Below are 23,112 nucleotides of genomic sequence, written 5' to 3' on the forward strand. Positions count from 1 at the left end.
ACAAGGAACACAAAATTACTAATGCTTAAATTAGGCTAAACAGAAAAGTAAAAAAAAATAAAAAATAATAATAATAATAATAATAATAATAATAAAATGACCGAACATTACTAATACTTAAATTAAGCTAAATGGAAATATTAAAACTAAATAGAAAATAAAAATTTTAAAATGACAAGGAACACAAAATTACTAATACTTAAAGATCAAGCTAAATAGAAATGTAAAACAAATTATAAAATGACTAAGAACACAAAATGACCGATAGCTATTTTTTTTAAAAGCTAAATATATATTTTTTTACTTTCTATTTTCATTATAAAATGACCAAGAACACAAAACTACTAGTAAAAAATATATGTAAATAAATAAAAAAAAAAAAAAAAATGACTAATAATTAAAAAATTAAGCTAAATAGAAAATAAATATATATTTATATATAAAATGGCTAACAAATTACTATTTGCAAAAAAGAAATGCAACAAAGCTAAATAGAAATGTAAAAAAATGTTAAATGACAAGGAACACAAAATTACTAATACTTAAAGATTCAGCTAAATAGAAATGTAAAAAAAAAAAGTATAAAAATTTTAAAATGACAAGGAACACAAACTTGCTAATACTTAAAGAGGCTAAATAGAAACAAAAAAGCTAAACAGAAATGTAAAAAAAATAACAACATGGAACACAATTTTAATAATAATAAAAAATGAAGATAAAAAGTAAACAAAATTACTGATACTTAAACAATTAGGCTAAATAGAAATGTAAAAAAATATATATAAACTGACTAAGAACACCAAATTACTCATACAACATTGAGCTAAATAGAAATATAAAAGAGCTAAATAGAAATGTAAAAAAAAAAATTTAAAAAATGTAAAATGACAAGGAACAAAATTACTAATACTTACATATATTACTAATACTTATATAAGGACAAAGAACACAAATTTACTAATACTTAAAATAAAAACTGAAAATATAAAAAAGCTAATTCAAATAAAAGCTAAATAGGTAAACAAAAATAAACAAATTACAAAAACTAATTAAAATAAAAATTGAAGATAAAAATAAAATTCAAAATTGAAATATTAACAATACTACAATAATTCCAAAGGTGTAATAGTGTTAAAATAAATAAATAATATTATTAAACTTCAAATAAAGCTGAAATAAAATATTCTATATTATAGCATATTTATAGTAATTATTATACTATATTTATATTAAATCTGCCTTGGCAACTAACAAAGTTCAGTTGGAATTCTAAAATTCCTAAAACTGAAATAAAAAATGAAAACTACAAAAAAAAAAAAAAAAAAAAAAAAAAAACAAACTCATGAACATTTTTTTGCTAATCACATATACATATAGCCTAGTTGGAAAATAAAAGAGTACAATTTGGTGATAAACGTCATTACTCTCCTAAACAGTAAATGATACTAGTTTGAGACTGGTGTACTCACGTCCTGGTCGATAATGCTTTCGATCTGCATGGGCTTCATAACGTCAGTGACAAACTGAGGGTGTGTGTAAGCGTCTCTGATCTTGTCATGCAGCAGGGCTCGAACGCTGCCCTGAAAACATACAGTGAACATCAGGATTCCTGCAGACTGATGTATGATCTATGACACATGAATGCTCACTAACAAAACTCAAACTCACTTTAAATTTGGGGCTGATCTTCTGTGGTTTGTAGCTCACGTTGAGGATGGGCACATCACCTGAGAAACACAACCGACTCTCAGTTAACACACAAAAAATGTTAAAAATATTAATATTAGTAGTAGTTACTATTGTTTAATAATAGATGCCATGCCAGCTTCTTTGGCTATCTTCATGGTGCAAAATATACTTGAGTTATTAACATTTCAAACAGACAAAATAGACACTTAATAGTAAAACTTTTCTAATCCTCACACATTTAGTAATTTTGTGCTTTTGAAACCTATAGTTTTGAAAACTATAACCGAGTTATTACAATTAAAAACAGAAAAAATATTCACCCCTTTTTTGAAATTGTAGTAATTTTGTGCTTTCGTCATTTTTTTAAGTTATCTCTATGTAATGTTTTATATATTTCTATTTTGTTTAAATTTTACCATTTTATAAGTGTATTTTACCTGCAATTAGAATGATTCACCTTTACATTAATAATTAATATTTTAATGATTTGTTTAATGCCATGTCACAGGTGAAAACTATAACTGAGTTATTAAAATTTAAAAACAGAACCTAAAAATATTCACCATTTATCTTAATTGAAAAACTTAGTAACTGTGTGCTAATTTTGTGCTTTGTCATTTTTAGGAGTTGTCTGTGTAATGTTTTATATAATATTTCTATTTTATAAATGTGCATTTTACCTACAATTAGAATGATTCACCTTTATGTTAATGTTTTAGTAATTGCTATTTTATTGATTAATAATTTATTTAATGCCATGTCACTAAACAAAAAATATTCACCATTTTTCTTAAATTGCAAAACTTTTAGTAATTGTGCTTTTGTCATTTTTTTAGAGTTATGTCTATGTAATGTTTTATATAATATTTCTATTTTGTTTTGATTTAAGTTATAAATGTGTATTTTACCTGCAATTAGAATGATTCATCTTTACATTAATCCTGTTTTAATAATTAATATTTTAATGATTAATCATTTATTTAATGCCACGTCACAGGTGAAAACTATAACTGAGATATTATAATTTAAAAACAGAAAAAATATTCACCATTATTTTTTAATTAGCTTTTAAATTTTTTAATTTAATAAAAAAAACTTAGTAACTGTGCTAATTTTGTGCTTTTGTCATTTTAAGCTGTCTATGTAACGTTTTATATATTTAGTTTTATTTTAAGTTTTATCATTTTATAAATGTGCATTTTACCTACAATTAGAATTATTCATCTTTATATGAATGTTTTAGTAATTAATATTTTAGTGATTAATAATTTATTTAATGGCATGTTAAAAATTTTTAAAAATTACAAAAACGTCAAATTAAAATAAAAACAGAAAATACAAATAAAATCTAAATATTAACAAATACAACAAAGGTGTAATAGTATTAAAATAGTTAAATAATATTATTAAACTTCAAATAAAGCTGAAATAAAATATTCAAGTCTTATTTTTTTTGAATAAACAAAATATTCACAATTTTTCTTAAATTGTAAAACTTTTAGAATTTATCTAGTATTTTTAAAATTTGACAGACTAATTAGAGTAATTACTCTTTACATTAATACTTACATGAAGTCTTTAAATGTCATGTTTCTACCATAAGCAAGTTACTAGCATGAATTTTTGTGATTAGAATGAATAATTTGCTGAAATATTCGACTGATTCTCACCTCCTCCATCTGGTTTGAGACCTCCTGCCAGCATTCTGATGAAAGTGGTTTTCCCAGTTCCTGAAAAAAGTAAACCATTTAACACACAATAAACCAAACCACAGTAAGCAGAGCTTCCTTTAACACAGACCAGCAACTCCCTCCTCTCACCGTTCTCTCCCAGCATGACCATGATCTCAGAGTCGGTGAACTCTCCTTCCGTGATGGTGAGCGTGAACTCGCCCATGCTCTTCTTCATGTTGGGGTACTGATAGCGGCACATCTTCTTCACTTCCTCCTCGGTGGCCGTCTCTGCCACTTTAAACACCAGAGACGTCTCCCTAAAGCGCAGGTTTTCTGTGGGGACGTAGCCGTCCAGGAAAATATTGATTCCTGAAGAGAAAAATAAAAATGTTAGCCAAAACGTAGCATTTTTTGAAGATCACACAGGTTTTGGAGAGGGCAGTAGTGTTGTTTTAATTTTAGTTTTAGTCTAGTCTTAGTGTGAAGCTGTCATTTTAGTTTTTATTAGTTTTAGTCATACGTTCATACTCTTTTTAGTCTAGTCAAGTTTTAGTCGACTAAGGCCCGGTTTCACAGACAGGGTTTAGACTAAGCCAAGATTAGGCCAAAGTTCAATTAGGACATTTAAGCAATTTTCATAAATGTGATTAGAATAAAAACATTACTGGTGTGCATCTTGAGACAAAACAAAGGCACTGATATATTTTAGGATCAATCAGTGCAATTTTATTTTAGTTGAAACAACTCAGATTTACATTTTAGTCTAGGACTAGGCTTAAGCCTTGTCTGTGAAACCGGGGGTAAAAGTCTGGGCATTTTAGTCTTATTTTAGTCAGAATTATTTTCGTCTAGTTTTAGTCGACGAAAACTGATTACATTTAGTCAGTTTCAGTTTCAGTTTTTTTCATACACATTTTTACCAGTAAAATTCCATGACTTTTCCATGACTTTAAGTAAATATTCATGACTTAATGTTTCATGAAATGTATATGTATCAGGGCTCGAAATTAACTTTTTTACTTGGTAAAAAAGCACTGGTGCTCCCAACTTCAAAAAATTAGGAGCATCCAATTTCTTTTTAGTTATGCGCCATTCTTCATGGCGGATTCTGATTAGCACACGTACATCTCGGAGATGTCTATTTGACGTCTGCATTTACATCTGCAAGACATCTACAAGATGTAGTTTTTTACGTCGTTTGCTCATCTGCAATATGTCTATTGGACGTTTCCTATCAGATGTCAAATAGACCTCTATTAGATGTTTGTGATTCAGAATGTGTGTAAAACTGACATCTTACAGACGTCTGCCAGACGTTTGTACACAGCAGATGCTTTCCAGATCAAGAGATCTTTAACAGACATCTTGCAAACGTACGTGTGCTTTGTGCGTTGTACAGTATATTGACACGGAGGCGCCAGAATTATATCTGACAGAATGTGCGCTGTAGCACGAAATATACTATATTTCTACAAAAGCAGATTGTGGAGACCTTTTAATTGTCCACAATAAAAAAAATTGTGGCAGGTACTCATCAGATTTTTGGAGCCCAAAAATTAATTTAACTAGCCCAAATAAAAAATACCTTTTTTTTTTTATATAGAAAATCAGATAGGAGTTTAAATTTTAATCAAAAATGTTTATATATATATATATAAAAAAAGATATATTAATATATATATATATATATATTAATATTACTTAATTGTTTAGATTTTTAAAAGGCACATTCACTTTTTTCACATTTACACCTCTATGTGTCTGCTGCATAAAAACATGGATCGATAATTGCAATAATTTGACTACAAAAAGCTGGAAAAAAAATTATTGGAAATAAAAATTAATTCTGTCACTAGGGGGCGCTTTAGGAGCGCTGAAATATTAGAGTTTCCCTAGTAACGGCTGAACACAAATCAGCATTAACGCTGTTTTGTCAGACAAGAAATGAACATGCAACACGTTTCTGAGGACAGTCTGTTCCCTTCAGATACATTCATATAAAGACATCCGTGCTGCGTTTTGACTTTGAAACGTGCAGTGCACACATATTTAATCAATGACATCATTGCCTTTTTGAAGATTTATCCAACCCTATCGCGATCGTCTTTCCGTCCCCAACTGTAAGACCTCTTAGATTTATAATCAAGACTTTTCTTTTACTTTTTTAAATATTTATTATGGCCTTACATTTGATACAAAACTGCGAGTCGCCGTTACCCCGCGCGACCGATCACGTGACCGATCGTGCGCTCATTAACTGGAATTTAGACAAATTTATCAGCAATATTGTAATAAACAGAGATGGTGAAACAAATTTCCATGACTTTTCCAAAACTTTGTGGGTTAATTTAATTTTCCAAAACTTTTCCAGGCCTGGAAATTGCCATTTTAAAATTCCATGACTTTTCCAGGTTTTTCATGACCGTACGAACCCTGTTTATAACTTGTGTAAGTAAATTTACAGTTTTATTTTTTTATTTCTTATGGTTTTCGTAGCACAAGTTGATTTATTTTAGGAAACTCCAAAAATCGCTTGGACATCTGAGACGCAAAAGCAACTTTTCCACCTTTGACCACAAGATGTCATTAGTGTGTTGAAAAGCTTTGAGTAATGTACCTTTTTACCATACAGTTGAGGGGAACGCTTCGGTGCTTTGAAAAGCTTCATTTTCCCATCATTACTAAAAAGTGTAAATAAAATGTGTGTCGCTTCTTTTTCTCCCAAAGATGAACCCCGACTGGCTGGCCATGGGTTCCATTATCAGTGTCAGACTTAAGTTTGTAGTCATCTTCTAGATAATGCCCCAAGTGGAGCTTGAGGAAGTGACGTCGCCTGCGTCTGCACGGTTTAGGCTGGAAGGGATACAGCTCTGGCTACTGGGCAAGCGCACATCAATCGAACGTTGTAACATTTTGTTTTGTCTCGTTTTCATCAACATTTTAGCATGGATTTTATTTTGTAAACCACATTTAGCCTTGTTTTTATTCGTCAACGATATTGCATTATACATTTAACTATAGCCATCGTCACATGATCAGCATTTGCATTTCGTCTAGTCTCATTTTCGTCACGTGATAAAGAATCGTTGTTGACGATATTTAGTCCTAATTCTCGTTGATGAAAGCAACACTAGAGAGACGCACCTTCTCGGACACTGAAGGGCATGGTCACCACACCGTAAGCGCTGGGAACGCCGTAGAGACAGCAGATGAAGTCTGACAGGTAATCCAACACACTCAAGTCGTGCTCCACCACAATGATGTACCTGCACAGAGAAATATGAGGTTTAGGGACTAGTAAAGAGGAGTAACTAGCAGCACTAAGAGTGTCTGTGAGGAGATTCAGACCTGTCTGGAGAGATGAGGGAGCGGATGGTGATGGCAGCCCTCAGCCTCTGTTTCACATCGAGATAACTGGACGGCTCGTCGAACATGAAACTAGAGAAAGAGAAACAGTATTGATATTAGTGCTGATGTTAACTTAATGTTGAGTAGTTTTCATTCATTGAATTAAAACTGATATAAACAAATATTTGATTAAATCTTACTATGAAAATTAGAAATGCTGCCTTTGCAACTAACTGATATGTGACCCTGGACCACAAAACAGTTAAATTTTACAAAACTGAGATGTATACATCATATGAAAGTTCAATAAATAAGCTTTCTATTGATGTACGGTTTGTTAGGATAGGACAATATTTGGCCGAGATACATCTATTTGAAAATCTGGAATCTGAGGGTGCAAAAAATCAAAATACTGAGAAAATCACTTTTAAAGTTCTCCAAATTAAGTTCTTAACAATGCATATTACTAATCAAAAATTACATTTTGATATATTTACAGTAGGAATTTTACAAAAAATCTTCATGGAACATGATCTTTACTTAATTTCCTAATGATTTTTGACATAAAAGAAAAATCAATAATTTTGACCCATACAATGTATTTTTGGCTATTGCTGCAAATATACCCCAGCGACTTAAGACTGGTTTTGTGGTCCAGGGTCACATATTATATTATTACACAATATGATATGTATAATAATTGACTGATAATTAAAAAAAAGAAGCTAAAACTTATATTATAATAATAGATAAATAACACTAAAATAATTATTCCTATGTCACTTCATTACAATAAAGAAATGTACTATGTACTAAAAAATAAATAAAGCTAAATAAATAATGAAAACCAAACTAATAAAAATTACAAAAGTAAATAAAATTTCTACAAATGATAAATTATACAAAGTAAAAAATAGAAGAAAAAAAAACACTATACATATATACAGCTCAAAATATTATAATTGCATACAAACAATACTAAACAAAAAGCACTTGAAACTTCAAGCTTAAGTACAAAATTACAAAATTATAAAAACTAAAGAAAGCTAAATAAATCTTAAAGATTAAAAAAAACTATAAATACACAAAATTACTAAACTAAAATGAAAACATAAGAAAATAGAAGCTAAAATGAACAGTATTATAATACATAAATTACACTAAAATACACTTCATTACAATGAAAAATTAATTACTAAAATTATAAAATTAATGATGAAAAAAAAAATCAAGCTAAATAAATATTAAAAACCAAACTAATAAAAATGACAAAAAAGCACATAAAATTATACAAACTTAAAGTAAAATTAAAATGGAAAATACACACAAAAACACTAAATACATATTATAATTGTATACAAACTATACAAAAAAAAAATGAAATTTTACATCTTCACGGTGAAGTAAGTTTAAGCTTAAGTAGAAAATTATTTAACTTAAAACTGAAAAGAAATGGATTTTAAATAAAGATATTAAAAAAATAAACTAAAAATGAAAACTAAACACTAAAACAGAAGCTACAATGATGATTATAATAATAATAATAATAATAACAACTACTAAAATAATTTACATAATAATATATAAAAAAAAAATAATAATAATGTATATTAAAAAACGAAAAAAATTCTACAACACTTCATTACAATGAAAAAACTAAAACTGTAATAAAACAACTCTGGCTAAATAAATATTAAAAACCAAACTAATTAAAAAAAACAAAAGCATATAAATTACAATTTTAAGTAAAATTAAAATGGACTGAAATAAGTTGAATCTTTTGTACAAAAATTATAAACATTTTAACCAAAAAAAGACAACAAAACGTAACAAAATACCTAAAATTTAAATAACTGAAAATATTAAAATACAAGTTAAAATATTACCATTAAATAAACTTCAATAACACTAACAAAAGTATAAACTGAAGCACTAAAAGTGAAATAAAATTAAAGCTAAATAGAATAAAGAGTAAGATTTAAAAACTAATAAAAGTGACAAAAGTTAAACTAAACACAAATAAATAAAATTAAAATGAAAGCTGAAAAAATTAAAATGCTAACTCAAGGTTTATTTGCAAAAACAGATAACTAAAATTGTGTTTTTTGTTACGTTTTTATTGTTTTATAGTGTTAGCTGTCTTTTTTTTAGTTACTTAATCAAAATAACCAACTGCATTTTGACTGAGATTAACTGGAATGCAAAATGAAATGTTTTGATCTGTTCTTGCAAATGAACTCTTCAAACATTAAGAAACTTTATAATAGTATATAATACTAAAAGAAGACTGACTGCTACAGGACTTGTACACATGTAGAGACTCACATATCAGCTCTCTGAATGCAGACGACTGCGCAGGCAAATCTCTGCAGCTCTCCTCCTGACAGATCCTCAACATTACGGTCACGCAGGTGCAACAGATCTGACCAATCAGAGCACAGAACAATCAGTCACATGACACGGCAAACTCAACTATATTACTCAATCACATTGTTAAATATATACATGATCCAGAAATGCATGTGAACATACCCAGCTGTTCACACACCAGCTCCTCTGATTTGGTGTCATCCTTCCTGCTCAAGATGGAGCCTACTGACCCCTGCAGGACAAAGGGAGAATTTCAACAATCAAGCCAAGCAAATTTGACTCGAGATTTCCATTAGCTGCCATTCATACCGACCTTAACGGTTTTGGGGATCTGATCGACATACTGTGGCTTTACGATGGCCTTCAGGTCATCTTCCAGGATCTTGGTGAAGTAGTTTTGCAGCTCAGAGCCACGGAAATATGCTAGGATCTCCTGCCAGTCAGGAGGAGCCTGGAAAACACACACACAAATTAAAAACTTGGACTGTCCGGATTCAATATCCTCAAATTCAATGACTTAATGTGGGGACACATTTCTGTGAGAGCAATGATACATTGTGTTACCTTGTAAGATACAGTGTTACAGGTTTCATGTGTCAAACACAACTATTGCATTTATTTTTGGCCATATGAAAGATCTGATATTTTCTTTGTCATATTTCTGTTTTGCATAAAACTGAAAAATATTCAGCTCTGCAACTGGCCAAGTGACGCTCCTTTGCATTTCTGGCAAGCCATTCTTTTAATCTTAAGGGGAGACACAGTTTTTTCATGCACCTGTCAAATTTGACATTTTGGGCTTAAGTGTTTCTTTTATAGCACTTTATCCGTTTGTGTCAATAGATTTCAATTACAATACATATTTTTAAAGGTCATTTTCTCAAAATGAGTTTTTTCTCCTACATTTAGCCATAAACCTCCACTTCAGTAACAGGTACACACATCAAACTTTACATATTTATTCCGGTCTATATTCTGAAGGTTTTTACAGAGGGATTTGTTTATATACAATTTGCTTAATTTGATACATTTTACTCCCCCTAAAAGTAATCAAAAATACATGGTTTTCTGTCCAAAGTTTTTTCTAAATTATGTTGTGATGAAATGAGACACCCAAAATTCCCTCAATAAAAACATTTGACTCTATTCTCTCAAATGTTTAATGTTTAAAAAAAATTAAACAAGAATTTCGAAAATTACTTGATCCAGTGTTTAGATTTTTAAACTTCATTTGGACAACTTCAAAGCCAATTTTCTCAGCATTTTGATTTTTTTGCACCCTCAGATTTCAGATTTTCAAATAGTTGTACCTCACCCAAATATTGTCCCATAATGGAAAGCTTATTTATTCAGCTTTCATATAATGTATAAATCTAATTTTTCTGGAAAAAAATTCATATCACTCCCTCCGGTCCACAAATGTGATATTTCACCAACACTTTGTGGCATATGCATACTAGCTTGCTTGATTTACATTAGTTAAGGTGACCATACATCTTCTTTTCCCTTGGACATGTCCTGTTTTTGGACCTTAAAGGGGTCATCAGATGCCCATTTTCCACAAGTTAAGATTCTTTAGATTTATAAAGACTTCTCAATCTCACAAAATAAATTCAAGCACTTTCAAGGACCTGTATCGATGCATGTTTATTTTCAAAAACTTCCCAGAGCCCTGAATTATTTTTTTTCAGATTCACAATTTTCTTTAAGGACCCCTGGGGAACCCTCTAAAAACAAGCTAACAGAGACATGCAATCTAAGTGTGTGTTTGTGTGGATAAGAGAAACTCACATCAAATCTCCCCAGGTTTGGTTTCTGTTTTCCCGCTAGGATTTTCAGAGCAGTGGATTTCCCGATACCGTTAGTACCCACAAGCCCCAGCACCTCACCTGGACGAGGGATGGGCAACCTGACGAACACAAACAATCAGATTTAACAGACACCGCACTGAAGCATCACAAATTAGGGATGCACCGGTTGACCGGCCATAAATCGAAACCGGACGGTTTTTGCATCTAACGCGCGATCGGCAACCGGCCGAAATTAAACTGTATTTAATTTAATATTTTTTTATTTATTTAATTTCAGATGTCAGATGCTATTGCTTCAATAGCCAAAGCCAGTTTGGCCTGTTAAATACTAAATAAACATGTTGCTTACTTGCATAACTTCTTATTTTTGAAAAAATCGGAAATCGGTATTGGAATCGGCCATGAAACATCATGATCGGTGCATCCCTATCACAAATGCATTGATGACTCAAATAAGGTGCATGTTCGTACCTGTGCAGTTTGAAGGAATTGGCACAGTATCTGTGTGTGGTTTCCTTCTCCAGGTTGCTTGGCAGGTTCACGATTGACAGAGCACCAAATGGACATTTCTTAAGGAGTAAGAATAAATAAAGGAGATTAAATACATAAAACATGACTTTTAAAACAGACAAAACATTTTGATTTAAATAGAATAGCTTATTCAAAATATTAACCAAAAAAGTTAAATGTTTTTTTTTGTTGTTGAATATCATATTTGATTTGATATCCATCAGGCACTTATGTCACATATAGTCTGATATAGTGAGAATATAGAGGAAAAACAGCTCAATTTTATTAAGAGACTCAAACTGAGATAAAAATATTTCATTTGGCACAGATGCTGATATTTTAAGTTGAGGTCAAAACTTTACATACACCTTGCAGAATCTGCAAAATGTTAATTATTTTTGCAAAATAAGAGGGATCATACAACATGCATGTTTTTTTTTTTATTTTAGTACTGACCTTAAGATATTTCACATTAAAGACATTTACATACAGGCCACAAGAGAAAATAATAGTTGAATTTATAGCTGAAAAATGACCCCGTTCAAAAGTTTACATACCCTTGATACTTAATAGTGTGTTGTTATCAGATTTGCATGGGGAATCAAGTAAAGCCAAGCTGCTTCAGTCCAGTAAGTGTTCATCTGAAAATATTACGCAAGCTATTCTTATATAATAATTATATTTACTTGAGAAAAATCTGATTTGACAGCACCAGCTGAAGATGGATGTTTGTACAATTAAAATAAAATCCCTTTTTTTTACTAAAAAGGTCTAATCTATCAGTCAAAAGACAGAAAGCATGGAATAGACTGTGTGCAACGGGTTTTAAAGTCAAGGAAAAAAGTGCCACTGCTTAAAGACAGAGAGAAATACAATGTCACTCACTGCATTTTGGTGTCTACAGTAAGTGACATGCAATAATGTATTTGAGAGAAAAATTAAACCAAGGGTCATTCAAATACCTTAATACAGATTCCACATCCGATGCAGAGAGACTCTGAGATCCAGACGATTTTACTCTGAGGTGTGACCTCGATACAGAGCTTACCTGAGAAAACAAATGAAAACACATCAGCGACGTGCAAAACCTTCGCTGAAACTGAAATCTGGTGAATTCAGCGTGCGATTCTTACCCATTCGCACCACCGGACAGCTCTTCTTGCACTCCTGACGGCATTTCTTGGGCTTACACTTGTCTTGGTTCACGATAGCGATTCTGGTGTTCTTGTCGGCCATTTGGCTGCTTTGATGTCGCACAGTGGCGACGCAGATCTATAGGAACAGAGGAGGTCTAGACCTCACTAGAATAAGAGAGAGACGAAGATTAACGTCAAAAACAAATAATGAGGGATGCACAACAGTGCAATATGCACATCGCAACTGCTCGGATAACTGAATAACTTTAACAGTTTTAATAGATTAATAGTTTTGACTCAATTTTTACTAAAAAGTCAGTATTTTAGATCCTGCCATCCATGATTTAGTACCAAAAAAAGAGAAATATGGACGCTGGCTATATGTGACCCTGTACCACAAAACAAATATTTTTGCAGCAATAGCCAAAAATACACTATATGGATCAAAATTATCAAATTTTATTTTATGCCAAAAATCATTAGGATATTAAGTAAAGATCATGTTCCGTGAAGATATTTTGTAAATTTCCTACAGTAAATATATATCAAAAAAATATTTTTGATTAGTAATATGCATTGCTAAGAAGTTCATTTGAACAACTATAAAGGCCATTTTCTCGATATTTACATTTTTTGCACCCTCAGATTCAATATTTTCAAATAGTTGTATCTCAGCCAAATATTGTCCTATCATGGAAAGCTTATTTATTTAGCTTTCATATGATCCATACATCTTAAAAAAGAAAAAAAAAAAATCAACCCTTATGAGTGGTTTTGTTGTCCAGGGTTACATATTTTCAGTTTTATGTATATTTGAATAGAATTAAAATTAATTTTACACATTTAAAGTATCATCATATCGCATTAACAATTAACAATATTTTTTCAAAATCATGCAGCACTTCTTATGAGAAAAAAAAGATTAATGACAAAATAACACTTCCACAAGCTAATAATCAGCAATAGCCAAAAACATTGTATGGGTCAAAATTTTTCACTTTTCTTTTATGCCAAAAATCATTAGGAGATTAAGTAAAGATCATGTCCCATAGATATTTCCTACAATAAAGTACAGTATTTCCTACTTTTTTTTTTTTTAATTACACTTATGACTGGTTTTGTGGTCCAGGGTGGCATACTATTTTCATTTAAGTAAATTTAAACAGAATTACAACTAATTTTACTCATTTAAAGCAACATCATACTGCAATAACAAGTTCTTGCATATTTTTCAAATCATGCAGCACTACTAATAATGAGAAAAAAAAAGATAAAATAACACTTCCACAAGCTAATAATCAGCAATTTCAAAAAACACATTGTATAGGTCAAAATTTTTGACTTTTCTTTTATGCCAAAAATCATTAGAATATTAAGTAAAGCTCATGTCCCATAGATATTTCCTACAGCAAATATATATAAAAAAATTGTTTTGATGTATAAATCTTTTTTTTTTTTTTTTTTTTTTTAATTGACCCTTATGATTGGTTTTGTGGTCCAGGGTGGCATACTATTTTCAGTTAAGTATATTTAAATAGAATTAGGGATGCACCGGTTGACCGGCCATAAATCGGAACCGGCCGGTTTTTGCACCTAACACGCGATCGGCAACCGGCCGGTTTTTGTTTTTATCCCGGCCGGTTTTTTTCCGGAAGTGTGCACGACTGCACGTGGGCCGCGGCATTCGATTCATTCAGAAACATAATTCATACACTTCATGAATCATTCATTCATTCACAAAGAGCCGCTTTTGGGGCCGTTCACATGTCGCGCCTAAAAACGCGTGGAAAACGCTAGGCGCGCTGCTTTCTTCCTTGTCAACAAAGCGCTCGGGCGCTTGCGCTCCGGAAGCGTCTGCCGTTTCTAAGCAACCATCAGCTGCGCTCTAGCTCCAAGCTGCGGTGCGCTTGCTGCATTCTGAAAAGTTGAGATGTTTTTATCTCGATGCGGCGCGGACGCGCCTGGAAAAAACGAGCGCGTCTCACCGCGTGCGCGTCGCGACCGCGTCGCTTCCAATATGCGCGCGCAAGCCGCGCGTCTCCATTTGAAATAACGAACTTGCGCGCGCAAAAGACGCTTCATGTGAACGGCCCCTTACGGTGCGTTCACACTACAGCGTTAAATATGCGCTCAGTGCCGCTGGCAACGCTACAACGCCACTGCTTTGGGGTGTGTCAAATTTAGGGCAGAGCACGCCTCTGAAAAACAATGTTCACACCCTATTTATGTTCCATTGTCTTCTTTTAACGGCGGTTCGAAAACTAAACTGTAGCATATAATGAAAACATGCAAAGTACATTTACTTTTGCTTGACTTTTTCAATAATATGTGATTTCAGCTCAGTAATCCACCAGTTTCAGAAACACGCGTCATAATTTTGCCTTGCCTACTCTTCACAGCGATTGGTTGTCGCCGGCGTTTTGCGCTCTAAATTTGCATAAAGTTGAGGAATGCCCAACCTTTTGACGCTCTCAGCCGCTCTCAACGCTTTCTCCGCGCCGCTTCCAATCCCAAAATGCACCACGCGACCGTTTACGCTCAACTTCCACATGAATGAATTGAAAACGCTCGCTTCGCCCCGCTCGCTACGTGCCAGTGTGAACGCACCGTTACTGTGCTCGCTGAAGTTGCGCGAGCATACCTGTCCGCGCCCTGCACAAGCCTGGACAGCGAACGTTTGTTCAGCTCAGCTTCTCACGTGATAGATGAAAAAAGAAACAGACTCACTTGTGACAAAGCTGAGATGCTTCTTTTTGTAAAAAAAAAACAAAAAAAAAAAAACAAGCATCTACTTTTGAAAAGCCAAAAATAAAAGTCTGTTCTGTTAAGAATGATTATTATTATTATTTTACATTAGAATGCCTGTTGGCTTACTGTTTTACTTTACTAAAAGCACATGTTTTACTTATTAAACTGTATTTAATTAAATATTTTTTTATTTATTTAATTTCAGATGTCAGATGCTATTGTTTCAATAGCCAAAGCCAGTTTGGTCTGTTAAATACTTAATAAACATGTTGTTTATGTTGTTTACTTGCATAACTTCTTGTTTTTGAAAAAAATCGGAAATCGGTATCGGAATCGGCCAGCTTGCTTGTAAAAAATCGGTATCGGAATCGGCCATGAAAAATCATGATCGGTGCATCCCTAAATAGAATTGAAACTAATTTTACTCATTTAAAGCAACATCATATTGCAATAACAAGTTCTTGCATATTTTTCAATATCATGCAGCACATTACTTATAATGAGAAAAAATGAAAGATTAATGACAATACAACACTTCCACAAGCTAATAATCAGGCTTGCATATTAATATAAATGTATCTAGTCACAGTAAATGTACAATTCACAATGATTTAGTGCTAATTGTCAGTTTTAAAAGACCATTTCACACATTTGTGTCACATTTGGCATTGTTTAACAAGTAATTTTCCTTGATATAATACAGTGCTACTTAAAATGCAATACAGAGCAGTCAAATCTCAAAAAGGGTGGCATTTTCACTTAAGCCTGTAAGAAACCACCTTGCAACCACCCACAATATCCATTAAAACCAGTTTATCACTAGTTAACAGATGGTTTCATTTAAAGGATCAGATGTAACCAGCTGTTATCTGAACAAGTCTGAAAAGCAAAACCATGTCAAATCCTTGTCTGGTTATATGGTTTCCTGACTCAGAGTCATTTAGACAGCTCACCATCTGGATGAATGAGGTTGCTGAGTTGCTATATCTGACAGTGCAGCATTGACATCACATGACAGCCGGTTTAAACATGCAAAACACTGCACTGTCATCTAATTTAAGGCATATTTTAGTCATTTATTACTAATGAGTCATTCATCAGATGCTTTCAAGCTTTCATTGCGGACTTACTACAGTCCTGCTGGAGTCTCCTTAGCTCTACTGCCTTAAGACCCATTTGTGACCCAAAGGTTCAAAAACCATTAAGTGAGAGTCGAACCTGCAGCCTTTCAATTACCAGATCAGATTAATAATCACTAAACCACAGTCCGCGTCAATGGAATCAGACCACTCCCTAATAGACAACTGTTGTTTTCACCTTACGGACTAACAATACATTCGAAACTCTGTTTAAAGCAGCTGCAAATCATTCCAATGGAAAGATTTATTCATATCAAACACGTGGAGTCTGTGCGCGCGCTTGTCGCGACTCAATCGCGCGCACGCGCCTGTGGGAATAACGATGACGCAAGAATTTTCCTCAGAGAGTTTCATTCATTTCACCCCGAAATCAAAACATTACTCCACTCGATCTATCCCCAACACCTGGTTAGTTTAAACACACTTCGTTTAGAATGACATTCATTTGATATTAGTGAAAAAACGATGGAATTAAACTGGAAAAAGAAAAGGCCTCGCGCACAGGGCGGCGTACGCACACAACCGTCTGTTGAAAAACATATCAAGATCAGTTTAATTATTCTAAAATAGCGATAAAACCCTGCTCACCTCCCGTTGATGAGATCAGCGCGGTATAACGCGTTTATAAGCGTTGAATGTCTTCTTTCTGTGTGAAGAGACGAACGGCGCGTGTTGCTCCGGCGCGCACGAGACAACACCGGTAGCAAAGATGGCGCCAGTGCGTGTGACGCACAAGGAACGCGACGGTCGCGATCGAAAACGCTGACGTAATCAGAAAGCGCCAGTGCCGGGCAAATGCGAACAGCATTTGGGTGTTTACGGCTGTATTTTTAGCATTTTTTAAAGAAAATGTCTTTGTGTTTACGTTAGTTGTACAAACAGAAGAAAGAAATAAGCTTTTCAGTGACGGTGAGTAACTGGTTTTGCTTTGCTGTATATTAAATGTAGATATTTTGATTAAACTGCCGTTGTAAGATTGAAAATTCAAACCCTTTTTACATTTGAAAATGTATTTATTAAGTGCTATAGTACTCAGATAGATAGACAAATAGATTTAAATACATAGAAAACATATTAAATGCAAGTGAGGTGTTGACTTTAATGTTTGAAATAGCTTTTGTAAATAAAAGGACAAAATATGGGTGAAATAATGTCATTCCTGTACTGTAGAAGAAGAATAAGCGGTCATACAAAATTGAATTATATTTTAAATGATTAAAAATATGTAAAACCCACTGATTTGAAGGTTGATGACAAAAGGTTGGTCTTTTAATGTCATCTAATGATTCTTGTTCTAAATATGCCTGACGTGATTTTTAAAAGTCTCTTCTGCTCACCAAGCCTGCATTTATTTGATCCAAAGTACAGCAAAAACAGTACAATTTTGAAATATTTTTTACTAATTAAACTAATTGCTTTATATTTGAATATATTTTCAAATTTAATTTATTTCAGTGTTTTCAAAGCTGAATTCTTAGCATCATTACTCCAGTCTTCAGTGTCACATGATGCTTCAGAAATCATTCTAATATTCTGATTTGCTGCTCAAAAACATTTATGACTATTATTATTATGTTGAAAACAGCTGAGTAGGATTTTTCAGGTTTCTTTGATGAATAGAAAGTTCAGAAGAACATCTTATATGTGAAATAGAAATCTTTTGTAACATTATAAATGTCCTCATAATAACTTTTGATCAATTTAAAGCATCCTTGCTAAATAAAAGTATTAATTCCTCCCTAAAATAATAATAATAATAATAATAATAATGATATATACCGACTCCAAGCTTTTGAATCGTATAGTGTATAATGTTACACAAGCTTTTTATTTCAGATAAATGCTGATCTTTGGATCTTTCTATTCATCAAAGAATCCTGAAATAAATGTCAAATATGTAAGCATATTAGAATGATTTCTGAAGGATCATTTGACGCTGAAGAGTAAGGATGCTAAAAATTCAGCTTTGAAATCACAGGAATAAATTACATTTTACAATATGTTCCCATAGAAAGCAGTTGTTTTAAATACTAACCATATTTCACATTACTGCTTTTGCTGTACTTTGGATCAAATAAATGCAGGCTTAGTGAACAATTCTTAAAAAAAATCTTATTCAAAAACTTTTGACTGGTAGTGTATGAACTAATGTGATCGTAAAAATGTATGCCAGTCATTATTTATTGCTCAGAACAAATGAAAAAGGACATATTATAATGTATAGAATTTTTCAAAAAGATTGTATTTATATTAAATTTAAGTTTATTATAATTTTCAGATTTTAAGTATACTTAAATATATATTTTTAATTAATTATTCACAAACCACTAATGTATCACATTTTACACTGTTGTTTTTTTTATTTTTATGTTTTTAACTTTCTTAAAGTATTTTAAGTTATTGCATATTGATTTTTTCTTTAATGTCTCTAATATATATCCATTAATTTATGGTTTGCTAGAAAAGGACAATATTTGGCCAAGATACAACTATTTGAAAATCTGATATCTGAGGGTGCAAAAAATAAATTAAGAAAATCACCTTTAAATTTGTACAAATGAAGTTCTCAGCAATGCACATTACTAATCAAACATTAGGGTATGAGATAATTACGGTACAAAATTTACAAAATATCTACAAGATATGTATCCAAAAGTATGCAAGATGCTGCAAGGTGCATGTTAGATGTTTTTAATTGTAAAGCCATGTGAATAAAGGCTTTTTATTCTTGCTAAGAAGAGTTTTGAGTGCCTTGGTTTGATGAGTTTTTTTGAAGATATCTACAAGATCTTTACTTAATATCCTAATGATTTTTGGCATAAAAGAAAAATTGATCATTTTGACCGATGCAATTTATTTTTGGCTATTGTGTTTTGTGGTCTAGGATCACATATTTATGTAAAATATATGTGTAAACCCATTGCACGCTGCATAATCTCAGTGTCTTTTATACTATCTGTGGGTGTTTTTTAATTCCATCCCTTCTGTCTGTCCTCATGTTCTCATTTTTCGCTCCTCAGTAACCATGGCGACCGCCACCAAAACCCCCCCAGGTGCAGATCCCAAGCAGCTGGAGCGCACAGGAACTGTCCGAGAGATCGGATCACAAGCCGTTTGGTCGCTGTCCTCGTGCAAGCCAGGTGTGTGTGTGTGTGTGTGTGTGTGTTTGTTTTTGTGACATATCAGGACACAAATTGGTGTAATAACATGGGTATGACATAGGTATTACAAGGAGAGGGTGACTTATGAGGACATTGTCCATGTCCCCACTTTTCAAAAGGCTTATAAATCATACAGAATACGTTTTTTTGAGAATGTAAAGATATGCACAGTCTCCTGTGAGGGCTAGGTTTAGGTGTAGGGAAGGTGTAGGGTGATAGCAAATATCGTTTGTACAGTATAAAAACCATTACGTCTATGGAATGTCCCCACAATTCACAAAAACAAACATGTGTGTGTGTGTGTGTGTGTGTGTGTGTGTGTGTCTTGTTTGATCATTGCACACCTGATTAATACATCTTTTGTAGTCTCTGTTTAGTTATATATTTATTCCGTCTCTTTCTGTGTGAAGGGTTTGGAGTCGACCAGTTGAGGGATGATAATCTGGAGACATACTGGCAGTCCGATGGCTCTCAGCCACATCTGGTGAACATTCAGTTCAGGTAGAGCCAGAGAGAGACTCAGACAGCCACTCTATGACCTGATTGACCCACTGCATTGACACTGATTACATACTTTATTAAAAAGAAAATCTGACTTGAGATCAGTGCATACTGTGCAATATTAAGAAAAACGGTAGAGCATTCTTGTCTTATGCATGCTTTCTTAGTTTCCTGTCTCCACTATAAAAGATGACTTACATTTCAGTTTTTCCCACAAATTTGAAAACAGTCCACTTGTCATTGAATTTGGAGCTGCTTGTAAGCTTTTAAGGTTTTGATCCCAAATCAGAGAATGTTTCCTCTCCGTTGCATACCATTAGGAGGAAAACCACTGTGAAAATGCTGTGTATTTATGCTGATTATAAATCGGATGAGAGCTACACTCCTAGCAAGATCTCGGTCAGAGTGGGTAATAACTTCCACAACTTGCAAGAAATTCGGGTAAGAAACAGTGATTACTTTACAGTCGTAATTAATAAACTGGAATAAATGATTGTTATTGGTTGATTTGAACGTTTTATGGACCATTATGTTTTATAAATATGTTTCTGTTATTTTTAGAAAATTTTTACTATAATATTTCTATATCTAGAACCATAAAAATACTTTATTTAACATAAACATTACCAAAATGAAATAAAAAAAACCTTAAACTTCTCTCACTGAATTTAGTTTAAATTTAAGTGTACCAGTCAAAAGTTTTTGAACAGTAAAATTTTTAATATTTCTTAAAAGTTTTTTGGGGTCCAAAGTACAGCAAAAACAGTAATATTTGTATTATTTATATAACTGTTTTCTGTTTTAATATATTTTAAAATCTAATTTGTCTTGTGATTTCAAAGCTGAAATTTTAGCATCAATACTCAATCATTACATGATCCTGCAGAAATCATTCTGATATTCTGATTTGCTGCTCAAAACATTTATTAATATGTTAAAAACAGCTGAGTGGATTTTTTTTTTAATAGAAAGTTCAGAAAAACAGCATTTATTTTAAATAGAAATCTTTGCCCCATGATAAATTGTGTTTATCATAACCTTTGATCAATTTAAAGCATCCTTGCTAAATAAAAGTATTAATTTCCATAATTTCTTTCCCAAAACTTATACTTACTCCAAGCTTTTGAATAGTATAGTGTATAATGTTACAAAAGCTTTGTATCTTTGGATCTTTTTATTCATCAAAGAATCCTGAAAAAATGTACTCAACTGTTTTAAATATTGATAATAATAATAATTAATGTTTTTGAGCAGCAAATCAGAATATTAGAATGATGTCGCTGAAGGTGAAATGTAGCTTTAAAATTACAGGAGTAAATTAAAATGTAAAATATATTATTATTATATTATTATTATTTTTATTTTAAACAGTAAAAATATTTCACAATATTGCCGCTTTTGCTGTATTTTGGATCAAATACAAATGATGCAGAATCTTTACTGTTCAAAAACTGGTAACGTACTAAATTTATAATTGAAATAAAACATTAATAAAAATTATAGACATTTAAAAAATAAAATACTTATTATAAAAAATCTCAGTGATACTGCAATAACACTATGGTCTCTATCTTCTCGCATAGTACATCAATTCTTAACTTAAATCAATATTCCTTGTCCATTTATTGATTTATTTCCTAAGTAATCATATAATAAGCAGAATAATTTTTTAAGTCATTTCATTGTGACTCAAGCATTGTTTGTTTGTGTGAGAGCAGCAGTTGGAGATGGTGGAGCCGAGCGGTTGGATTCACATCCCTCTGCTGGACCTCGTGAACAATCCCATCAGGACCTTCATGATCCAGATCGCCGTGTTGGCCAACCACCAGAACGGACGGGACACGCACATGCGGCAGATCAAAGTCTACACGCCCGTGGAGGAGAGCTCCATCGGAAAATTCCCACGATGCACCACTGTGGACTTCATGATGTACCGCACCATCAGATGACCCGAGCTTCTGCTCGAATGGACAGACTGAGGTGCAGACTTTGCCTTCTCATAAGACTGTTCTAGGATTAAATGGTTTCACATGTTTTATAATGTGTTTTGTAAAGAGAACAGTTCAAGGTTCAGTTTATGTAAATGCAAATCTACAGGAAATAAATGTTTTTTTGAAATAAAGAAAACATGTCCTGTATCTCTTGATGTTGTATTACAGCAGGATGGATTGGTTAAGCTTGCTTTATTCAGTTCTGATGGCAAACGGATTGATCGATATCTCAATTGCACACTCTTCTACGCAACTTTGCGAACACATGGACAGGTTTTTATCAGACCCGGTTTTCTACAAAAGCCCTTTTAAGGAATAACTGGTACGTTTGTGAGCTTAATGCTATACAGACATAAATATTCATATTTAAACATCCATGGTTAGAGACATTTTGTAGCCAATCAGTAGTAAATATCAGCAAACCTACTCAGTCAGGCAAGGAATGGAGATCTGCTTTTATTATTGTTGTTAATCAAATACCATTTTTGGTTAGGAGTTATAGGATTCATTAGGTATGATATATCAAGTCTTGCATTTAGTGCTTGTAGTTCACATTTAAACATTCAAAATTTTAGTTTGAAACACTCATTAGTATTAAAATATTGACAAGCGTACTTAGACAGTCTATCAGGTAAGGAATAGATATATTTTATTATATTATATATTTATTATTTAATTTAATTCATCATTATTAATGAAATATAATTTTTGGGTTAAAAGTGCAGGACTTATAAAGTATAAGTCATGTCTTGTATTTTGTACTTGTAGTTCACATTTTAATCAAACAAATCTATCAGGTAAGGAAGAGATCTAGTTTTACTATAATTACTAATAAAATTAAGTTTTTGGGTTACAAGTGCAGGATTGATAAAGTATGATATGTCATGTCTTTTATTTCGTACTTGTAGTTCACATTTTAACAATTCAAAAAAACTCAGGTAAGAAAGAGATGTAGTTTTTGGGTTACAAGTGCAAGATTTATAAAGTATTATATGTCATGTCTTGTGTTTAGTACTTGTAGTTCACATTTTAACT

At 32.3% G+C, this 23,112-nt stretch overlaps 2 protein-coding genes across 2 annotated transcripts in view; one reads left to right on the forward strand and one right to left on the reverse strand.

Moving 5' to 3' along the window:
• Positions 1-17,115, reverse strand: part of LOC141290669 (ATP-binding cassette sub-family E member 1) — an 18,955-nt gene extending 1,840 nt beyond the window's left edge. The window contains exons 1-14 of the mRNA XM_073822771.1: positions 17,013-17,115; positions 12,535-12,702; positions 12,364-12,449; positions 11,363-11,460; positions 10,872-10,989; positions 9,394-9,531; positions 9,243-9,312; positions 9,036-9,132; positions 6,711-6,800; positions 6,507-6,628; positions 3,510-3,731; positions 3,360-3,419; positions 1,669-1,727; positions 1,470-1,580 (exon numbers count right to left, since the gene is read on the reverse strand). Of these exons, the coding sequence (XP_073678872.1) occupies positions 1,470-1,580; positions 1,669-1,727; positions 3,360-3,419; positions 3,510-3,731; positions 6,507-6,628; positions 6,711-6,800; positions 9,036-9,132; positions 9,243-9,312; positions 9,394-9,531; positions 10,872-10,989; positions 11,363-11,460; positions 12,364-12,449; positions 12,535-12,637 (1,374 nt within the window). The 5' untranslated portion in view covers positions 12,638-12,702; positions 17,013-17,115. The remainder of the gene's footprint in view (positions 1-1,469; positions 1,581-1,668; positions 1,728-3,359; positions 3,420-3,509; positions 3,732-6,506; positions 6,629-6,710; positions 6,801-9,035; positions 9,133-9,242; positions 9,313-9,393; positions 9,532-10,871; positions 10,990-11,362; positions 11,461-12,363; positions 12,450-12,534; positions 12,703-17,012) is intronic.
• Positions 17,116-17,214: 99 nt separating this feature from the next.
• Positions 17,215-22,175, forward strand: LOC141291135 (anaphase-promoting complex subunit 10). Its single transcript, XM_073823306.1, has 5 exons — positions 17,215-17,333; positions 19,445-19,564; positions 19,996-20,086; positions 20,407-20,527; positions 21,805-22,175. Exons 2-5 carry the CDS (start codon positions 19,450-19,452, stop codon positions 22,033-22,035), a joined length of 558 nt encoding a protein of 185 aa, XP_073679407.1. The 5' UTR covers positions 17,215-17,333; positions 19,445-19,449; the 3' UTR covers positions 22,036-22,175.
• Positions 22,176-23,112: the final 937 nt, after the last annotated feature.

Source organism: Garra rufa, chromosome 18 (assembly GCF_049309525.1).
Source record: "Garra rufa chromosome 18, GarRuf1.0, whole genome shotgun sequence".
In the NCBI taxonomy this organism is placed as follows: domain Eukaryota; kingdom Metazoa; phylum Chordata; class Actinopteri; order Cypriniformes; family Cyprinidae; genus Garra; species Garra rufa.

Bases quoted from the DNA above. Each gene is read 5' to 3' on its own strand.
- LOC141291135 (XM_073823306.1), top strand. From the start codon at position 19,450: ATGGCGACCGCCACCAAAACCCCCCCAGGTGCAGATCCCAAGCAGCTG. The intron at 19,565-19,995 runs GTGTGTGTGTGT...TTCTGTGTGAAG, and splicing joins GCTGTCCTCGTGCAAGCCAG to GGTTTGGAGTCGACCAGTTG. The intron at 20,528-21,804 runs GTAAGAAACAGT...GTGTGAGAGCAG, and splicing joins ACAACTTGCAAGAAATTCGG to CAGTTGGAGATGGTGGAGCC.